Source organism: Dysidea avara, chromosome 5, assembly GCF_963678975.1.
Source record: "Dysidea avara chromosome 5, odDysAvar1.4, whole genome shotgun sequence".
In the NCBI taxonomy this organism is placed as follows: domain Eukaryota; kingdom Metazoa; phylum Porifera; class Demospongiae; order Dictyoceratida; family Dysideidae; genus Dysidea; species Dysidea avara.
The window spans coordinates 33918294-33927911 of NC_089276.1; the positions used below are offsets into that span (position 1 = coordinate 33918294).

General features: G+C 36.4%; 2 protein-coding genes across 2 annotated transcripts; both read left to right on the plus strand.

Moving 5' to 3' along the window:
- The first annotated feature begins 2655 nt into the window (after positions 1 to 2655).
- On the plus strand, positions 2656 to 4245 carry LOC136255214 (TNF receptor-associated factor 4-like). The gene has a single exon (XM_066047938.1). It carries the CDS (start codon positions 2656 to 2658, stop codon positions 4243 to 4245), a length of 1590 nt encoding a protein of 529 aa, XP_065904010.1.
- Positions 4246 to 7925: 3680 nt separating this feature from the next.
- Positions 7926 to 9617, plus strand: LOC136255826 (TNF receptor-associated factor 4-like). The gene has a single exon (XM_066048721.1). It carries the CDS (start codon positions 7932 to 7934, stop codon positions 9501 to 9503), a length of 1572 nt encoding a protein of 523 aa, XP_065904793.1. The 5' UTR covers positions 7926 to 7931; the 3' UTR covers positions 9504 to 9617.
- Position 9618: the final 1 nt, after the last annotated feature.

A 9618-nucleotide genomic window follows, 5' to 3' on the forward strand; every position in this document is an offset into this window, starting at 1 on the left:
AGATTTGTTACAGTAACTATATTACTTAGGTAATGCGTTACATTTGTAAGTAAAGTAACTTGAGTTATATTACCTGTTTTTATAGCGTATTTCGTTATATTACTTAGTTACCACAAAAGTAATAATATTACGTAACACGTTACTCCCAACACTGCCCGTAGCCTTAGCCGTTATTGAGTTACGCTTGTCTAAAGGCATCAGCAAGTCAGTCAGGCAGTAAGTCAGTAACAATTATGTTATATATATACTTCTCTTTTTTTAAATTCTGTAGCAACTTGTTGAAAGTGTTTCAGATCAATCTGAAAGCTTGTTTGGGCTTAGTTTTACCTAACCAATACTGCCTCATCATCGTCTGAGGCTGGTTTTTGGGTGATGTTAATTTGTGGGCCACGCCTACTCCTTTGTGGTAGGGCTGAGCAATACTACCGTTTTAGTGATATTTTGAAAGTATCAATATTGCGATATTTTGTTATTAACTATCGTTATACCATGCCTGTACATTGTCATTTTGTTATGCAGTAGTTTCATGAAGCCAATGATAAAATCTTCTATTTCGAAACCAAGCCCGCTTCCCAGTGCCACTATACCCAGCGTTTAGTGAATAAATCTTGTTTCCTTTATTCTGACCGAATATACACCATAGAAAGTTGTCCCAAAACATGTCCGCCTAGCAGACATGGAGCCAAGTACATTTAAAAGTACTTAAGTAAAGTACAAGTACTTTTGAATTTTCCAAGTACAAGTACTCCAGCAGCAACAAGAGAGTACTTAAGTAAAGTACAAGTACATGCTGGAAGTACTTAAGTAAAGTACAAGTACATTTTGCTGTAGTAAAATATTTGCTGTATTCAGTGTATTGTAGTATGTAAGTGTACCTAGGGGGGTTGGTTTTTGTCAACTATTCTCTCTCTTAAACTTTTAAAACACACTGACTTGAACAACAGCATTGGCGACATCGTTAATCGTGGCAACATGATACACAGTAAGGTTGGGGAAGGCAGTAGAAGAATCGCAAGAAGTTGTAAACTGCACCTTCATACAATTTTGATATTCTCATTGTACACCCACTGTGTACAAACTATGTACAATGTTTGCAGTACTTTAAGTACTCAAGTACATACAAGTACTTAGCAAAGTACTTGAGTATAAGTACAAGTACATTGGGGAATTTAAGAAAGTATTTAAGTAAAGTACAAGTACTTTCAAATCTGTACTTAAGTGTACTTAAGTATAAGTACTCATGTACTTGGCCCCATGTCTGCCGCCTAGCAACCGTTGCTTCATGCGTGCAAGTCCTCTATTGATTATCAAAATAAAATGATTGCCATTTATCGAGATGTGAAAATTGTATGGGTGAGCGATTGGATTCACAGTAAAGGAAATGTTAACATGTCATAGATCACAGTCTTTTACCACTCTAACAATTCCTATTATGCTCAATACTTTGGTCAAAACTAATTTTGCTCAATTTATGGTAGTCAGCCCCAACTGCATTTCACCATGCATGCAGTGACTGTTCTATTAGAGTATCTCAATGTTCACTTGCTCTTCCCAAAAACAAAACATTTATGTATTTGTTATCATGTGACTGTTGTGTTGGAATATCGATATTTAACTGCCCAAAAGCAAGAAGCTATAATGCACCTATCAATGTCATGCCCCACCCCCACCTCCCGGGTAGGGTGGGAGAGTACAGGGGATTTGACAAACTCTCATATCAAATTCCCCAGTACTGGGGCTAAGAAGCATGTCAAAACACCACCATGTTTCCATTTCGATAGAGGGGCTTCTATAGATTTGATTTACCTATTAAAATTTTTTTTTGGTTCAGCAAACTGCCACAGTAGAAATCCCCAGGGGTGGGGCAAGTGTAGATGTCAAATCCCCAGTAGGTGTATGGGGACCCTCAGGGTGGGGGGGTTGACATTGATAGGTGCATAATTATATTGTTGATATGTTATGATGTGTGACTGTTCTATTAGAGTATCTCAATTTTTTTAATGTCATAGTAAATGCTTCCCAGTGTGCACTTTATGAAAACTGTACCTGCCAATTATGCCAGCATTTTTCTCATCGCTCATACCCTCCTCTTCTGTCCCAAACTTTTGCCAGATGAATTAATGCAGTTCTACCTACAACCTGCTGTATAGGTTTTACTTACATTACTCCATCGACCAGTGATCTATACCAACAGCTGTACACTTGGTATTAGTAAAGCACTAATTAATCGGTACAACATTTGGTCAGAAACATTAAGAATTTGTGTTGGATATTAAAATAATGTAGTTGATATTATACAGAATCTAGACAATAATGAGTTAAAGAGTGGTAGAGCAGTGCAGCACAGTGTTCTAGTTTGCTTTAAATAAGGCAAAAGGAATGTTTATAATTATCAGTGTGAATTTGGTAGAATCAACACTTTTACCATTCTGTTTGCTGGGAAAACTCTTAATGAACATCTACCTACACTATAACCTGAGTGGTGCACAGATATCCAATGTGCTCTGGGTGGTAATGCTATACAACTGTTAGATTATAGACATTATAATTGATAGTGTGTAATGATTACATGGTGGTTGTTCACATTCAGAAGTGGAGTATCCTGCTAGAAGGAAGCCCTCTACTGTAGGCTCATTGTTTATCACAATATGTAATATGGCTGCTACTAGTACCTTGGGTGGGTATGATTATGATTACGTGGATGTGCCATTGGATACTTTGTTATGCAAAATATGTCTCTGTCCGAGCAGAGAGGCTCAACTAACTGTTTGCTGTGGCTACATGTTCTGTAAGTCTTGCATCCTGTGTGCTAGTGAGGTGTCATCCACTGCACAAAAGTGTCTGATGTGTTTCAGTAAGGGTTTCACAAGCGTTCATAACAAGCAAGTTGATCGGCTTGTCAGAAGTCTTAAAATATTTTGTCCGAACAAAAAGATTGGATGTGAGTGGCAGGGTGAAGTAAATGATATTCGTTACCACATTAATCACTGCTGCTTTGAAGAAATAAATTGTCCCAATGACTGTGAGGTATCTGTGCAGCGACAAAATCTTACTAAGCATATTGAGACTGAATGTGTACATCGTAAGGTTGACTGCCAATATTGCCACATCACTGAAGAATACCAGTTAATTGAGGGTGAACACGAGGAACAGTGTCCTAAGCTACCCCTGCCATGTCCTAACAAGTGTGATATTGATAACATTCCTCGTGAAGAGATGAATGGGCACAGAAAAACTTGTACACTTGAAGAAATCAACTGCGTCAACAAATGTGGAAAAACTTTACTACGAAAAGACATGAAAGATCATGAGATTGAGTGTGTGCGTCGTAAAGTTAACTGTCGATATTGCCATATTACTGGAAGCCATCGTTTTATTGAAGGAAAACATAAGAAACAGTGTTCTAAATTGCCCTTACCCTGTCCTAACAAGTGCAATATCGGCATTATCACAAGAGGAGACATTGAAGAACTCTTGAAGATGTGTCCATTAGAATCAATACAGTGCCAGTACCATGAAGTGGGTTGTACAGAAGTGATAAAACGCAAATACCAGGAGAAGCATTACACAGAAGAAATGGAAAAGCATCTGTCCTATACTAAACGTGAACTCAGCCATGCCAAGGAAGAGCTGGTACAAACAAAACAACAACTAGTTGCAATGGAAGCTACACTAGTAGCGAGGATTACAAAAATTGAACTTTCTGCTCAGAGAAGGATTAATGAGTTGGAGTCACGACTACAAGGTACATTTCTCTATAGCCAACACCTCAACATTGCTTCCATGAAAATTTGTTCAGGTAGAGAAACATGTCCAGTGATTTTCAAAGTACCCGACTTTACTAACTTAAAGAAATCTAATCAAGTTTGGTATAGCGAAGCATTTTTTACCCAAGACAATGGATGTAAGATGAGGCTGTGTTTGATTGCTGCTGGCAATGGGCTCGGTAAAGGCACTCATGTGTCTGTGTACGTGTACCTGTTGAAGGGTCTATTTGATGACCAGCTAGCGTGGCCAGTAAACATAGATGCTAAGGTGATGTTACTAAATCAAATTGCTGACAAAGATCATGTTGTTACGGCAACCAAAATTACAGCTAATAGAGTTGTGTTCACAAAAACAATGGTTGTTAATGTTGACCAGTTCATTTTGTACAAAGATTTTTACACAGTGACTGGGACATGTTCTTTTCTTAAAGATGACATCATGTTCTTCCAAGTTAACTGTATTTTAGATACTAATTGATAGATAGTATCGTATTGTTATTGGTGTGGTTTTGAATAACACATAATATAATAGTATCAGTATAGGTTTGCAATGTTATTGTTGTATTGTACAAGTACTGTATACCCTATTATCTATTTCTGTATTTGGTATAATTTATCTCATAGTTCTGATCTTGTTCATGAATTGATATGTGTGTCTCAAACATGCAGCAATATTGTGCAATAAAGCTACACCAAAACACTACAGGGCAACACCAGTAAATGTGACTTTACATAGCTATATATTCTGTAAAGCTTTCATTGGAATTCTGATTTGTGAATAGAGTAGCTATATGTGAGCTGTAACTCTAGATCTTTAATGGTTTCAGCTATGAAAGGCCAGCATGACAACCGCAATAATGGCAATAAGAAGTTTCCAACTATATTAAACCACTAAAACTTATAATGCCAAAAGAATAGCAGTCCAAAGCTGATATTGCCATCATACGTAAACGTAAACGTTAGTATATATGTTTGTTAGAACTTATAAAATTCACATTCATATAATTATAGTGTGCTTACCAGCAAGGGTGAAGACAGAATTCAGAAAGTGTGTGTGTGGTAGTGATGTGCGATATTAGGATTTTGGCTTCGGTACGATATCGATATGATAATTGGTAAAATATTCAATTTTCGGTATTTTTTTCTTCTGATTAATTGCGTGGGGTAAATATTTATAATTAGCAGCTATGCTTTATAGAATTTGTGAAGAAAGGTAATAACAAGACTTTGAAACTGGTAGACACTTTTTAAAATGGTAAACTGTACAGAACTGAGCTTCGTTTCTACTGTGATTGCACAATCACACACCAAAAGTTGTAAATTACCAAAATATTACTCAATATATTGAAAATTGTAGCAAAATATTGATATCAATTATAAAAATATTGAAATTCAATACGATATCGGTATTGAAAAAAATATTGCAATGTCAATAGTATATTGCACATCACTAGTGTGTGTGTGTTGGAGGGGGAAGATCATAGTTATATACATTGTATAATTCAAATTACAGTAGAGGCCATTGTATAGAGTGTGAAGTACACTCCAAAATTTTTGCTATAGCGTATGCATAGTCAATATCCACTAACAAACTATATACAACCGATCAAAAAGTTTGACATCTTTATTAGGGCATCATGATCTTTTTTTTACATACATTATCAAGTAACCTTTGTGCATTGAAGATTACACACTGACTAAAACCTCCCAGCCATATTCATGGACACATTCCTGAATTGTAAAACATGTGTGTGTGTGTGTGTTTATGGTATATTAATGCAGTGATCAGTGTAATATATATGGTGGCATTATTATCACTGCATGAATGGTAGTGCTTGCAATTGTTGACAATGGTGGTCAGTGTCAACAGTCATTGAATCATTCAATACTAATTTGTGATCTTTCAATTTGCATCATAACTGTAGTTCTGGTTATGCCCTAGTTTCTGCACTGTCTTGATAAAAATAGAATTTCTTTATACCCTAATTTCATGCCAAAATCCGCCTGAATCCATTTAAAAGTCAAAAGTATCCTTGCAACATGTGTACTTGCCTAGTTACATAGTTAATAACCATGTATCATTTTAAAACAAGCCCGTTGGGATCAGATGCAGCAAGGCTAACCAAGATGGAATATTGCAGCTTAAGGACTGATCTTTCCTACCAAGTTTGTATCAACGTATTTGCAACTTTTTTTTGAAGATTGGTGGTTTTGCAGCAGACATTCACAAAGTTATCCCATACACGTTCACCGAGTGCCATATCTTCCTAACAGCTAAGTCACAATTTGATGCATATATAGCTATACATGTTGTCTGTAGCAAAGTTGGGTTGCTGATCATATGTTAATGTAAAACATTACCTTAGGCCATGGCCAATTATAATAAACCAGTTAAATCCAGATAAACTACATGTTCATAGTTATTGTCATGGTAAAGCTGTTGACAAATTACAGATATTTTTTCTACTCAGGGGGTGTGGCAGCATAAGCCACATAGGCATGTAGTTGCACGTACTGACTTATAGGGGTGAAGAAACTGTGTAACCACTAAAAATGATCATGAAGATTTGATTTAATAAGTGACTCTTTATCAATAGCAAATAGAAACACCACGCATATTTAATATGATTAAACCATGGCCATGCATTATGTGATCACTGGATGAGTAGTAGTTAAGTTTCAAAGTTTGATAAGTATGCGGCTGGTGTGATCACTTGCCAGTGCATGCTGATAACCTAGTTCAATTCTATTTATAGATCTATATAGGATTCCTATAACCTTGTATACGTTTGACATAGTAGCTATATAGCTAGCATTGCTACATACTTAACACTTTCTTCAAGCATTAATTATATATATATATTATAGCTAGCTACTTCAATTACACTAAAGTGTGTATCAATTATTGATGCCATAGTGGCCTAATTGCTGCTCTAATTTAACTGAAGTGCTCACCTTTGCATATCAGGAAATAAAAGGACACAACACAGCATAGGTGATTCTAAGAGGGCGCGCCATGCTGAAAAATGACATTTTAAAAATCTTGGGGGAAAGTTGCAGTATAGATTGGCATTGTTATTTTAGCATTTTTCATGTTTTTAGTATAAATTTTAGGTTGTTTTCAAGCCTTTAAATTGCAAAAATCCTGCAGCTTCTGGGGGTTGCATCCCCAGACCCCCGTGAAATTCTACTTTATACTACAGCCAAACAATAATAGTTATGCTGTTCCCTACTTGCCCCCCCCCCCCCCCCCCCCTGTAGGTCAGGTCTAGAATCACTACTGCAACACAGAGGTAGTAATTGTCAGAACACCTGATGAGTTTGTAATTCAAGAAATAAAGTTTCAGCTTGTAGCACCATACCCCAACTATGTTCAAGGATGACAGGCAGTCAGACCAATTCAACTTTCCAGTTACCAAAGCAAAACAAAATATCAGTAACTATCATTTAAAGTCATGCAACTGAAGACAAAAGAAAAGAAATCTGATTGTCTTCACCCCACATGCAAACACAAGTAGCTACCAAGGTAGAGACTCAGAGGTACCCTCAACTGTCAGAGGAACTGTTATGATAGGAGACGGCCTGAGATGGTAACAACTACCAAGGTGGTACAGATAGCATGCACTCAAAGAGCAAAACATACCAGAAGCAGAACTACTGCCAACTGCATGGTCTGGTCACATAATTAGCGTCGTTTTGGTTCTAGGGTACTAGAACTAAAAGTACTTTTAGTACAGTAATTTGTTTTTAGTTGTAGTATACAAAACTGAATCAAAATTAGGAAGTGATTAACTAAAACTAAAGGAAATTTCTTCAACTTTTGGTTCTATTACTATAGTATAAATTAAAATTTGAGGTTTCAGACAAAAGTAAACCCTACTGATCTACTCTTGAAATATTATGGGTTGTGACTGGAAATTGTAAACATGTCTGAAACCATAAAGAGTCTATTATTCCTTATATCATGGCAAACATCAAAACTTGTCTTCTGTATTATATGACTTTATACAATCTTATTACTATCTTATCACAATCTTATTACTATCTTATCATAATCTTATTACTATCTTATCATAATCTTATTACTAGCTACTATTTTTCTGGTACGCTACTGTATGCCTGATATTGTTTTGTGTGTGTTTTTTTACTTGCAGATTTAAAGTTATGGTAGATGAGACTTTTGGTGGGTTTGATTATGATTTTGTAGACACACCTATGGAAACTTCACTGTGTAAAATTTGTTATTATCCAAGCAGAGAGGCTCAACTTTCTCTTTGCTGTGGCCACACATTTTGTAAGTCTTGTCTTGATGGTACAAAGAAATCAAAATTTACCTCAAAACTGTGTCCAATGTGTTGCAGTGGAGAATTTACTAGTGTTCATAACAAACAAGTTGACCGTCTTGTCAAAAGTCTATTGGTGTTCTGTTCTAACAAAGAGAAAGGATGTGAGTGGCAAGGTGAAGTAAATGATATCAATAAACACCTTGGTAGTTGCCATTTTGAAGATGTTGGTTGTCCTAATGATTGTGGGGTACATGTGCAGCGGCAAAATCTTACAAAGCATATTGAGACTGAATGTGTACATCGTAAGGTTGATTGTCAATATTGCCACATCACAGAAGAATACCAGAGTATTGAGGGTGAACACAAGGAACAGTGTCCTAAACTACCCCTGCCGTGTCCCAACAAGTGTGACATTAGTAACATCCCTCGAGAACAAATAAACCAACACAGGAAGATATGTCCACTTGAGAAAGTTGAGTGTGTTAATAATTGTGGGAAATCTTTGATGAGACAAGACTTAAGAAATCATGAGATGGAATGTGTGCGTTGTAAAGTTAACTGTCAGTATTGTCATCTCATTGAAGACCGTTATCTCATTGAGGGACAGCATAAAGAAGAGTGTTTTAAATTTCCTTTATCTTGTCCTAACAAGTGTGATATCAGCATTATCACAAGAGGAGACATTGAAGAACATTTGAAGACATGTCCATTGGAGGTGATCCAGTGTGAGTATTATGAAGTGGGCTGTACTGATGTTATAACTCGCAAAGACCAAGAGAAGCACAACAAGGAAGAAATGGAAAAGCATCTGTCCTATACTAAACTTGAACTAACTACTGCAAAACAACAACTAGCTGCATTGGAAACCACACTACTAGCAAAGATTACATCAATTGAGTCTGCTGCTCAGAGAAGGATTAATGAATTGGAGTCTCAACTGCAGAATACATTTCAGTATTGCCAGTGGCTTAACATGGCATCAATAAAGTCCTTGTCAGGTAATGAAACATGTCCAGCATTTGTGAAGATCCCAGAGTACATCAAAACAAAGACAAGTCACCAAGTTTGGTACAGTGAAACATTCTTCAGCCATGACAATGGCTACAAGTTGAGACTGTGTGTGATCCCTGGTGGCTATGGTGATGGTAAAGACACTCACGTGTCTGTGTATCTCTATCTGTTGAAGGGTCCAAATGATGCTAATCTACCATGGCCAGTACATATGGATGTTAAAGTGATGTTACTCAATCAGGTTGCTGACAGAGACCATCATGCAATGACCACTAAAATAGTAGCCAATAGAGTTAACCTCACAAAAACACTAGTGTGTAATGTTGATCAGTTCATCTCCTATCAAGATCTCTACACTGTCTCTACATCATGTTTATTTCTCAAAGATGATAACATTTTCTTTAAAATAAACTGTCTTTCACCAGTAGTTGTAGTATAGCTTGTGTATGCAATTATAATAATTTATGCTTGTTCACTTTAGCTACTGAACATGTACATATTCTGATAGTCAAATTATATTTTTAAAGAGTGTCAACTGCTGTGTGTAAATACAC

Bases quoted from the DNA above. Each gene is read 5' to 3' on its own strand.
- LOC136255214 (XM_066047938.1), top strand. From the start codon at position 2,656: ATGGCTGCTACTAGTACCTTGGGTGGGTATGATTATGATTACGTGGAT.
- LOC136255826 (XM_066048721.1), top strand. From the start codon at position 7,932: ATGGTAGATGAGACTTTTGGTGGGTTTGATTATGATTTTGTAGACACA.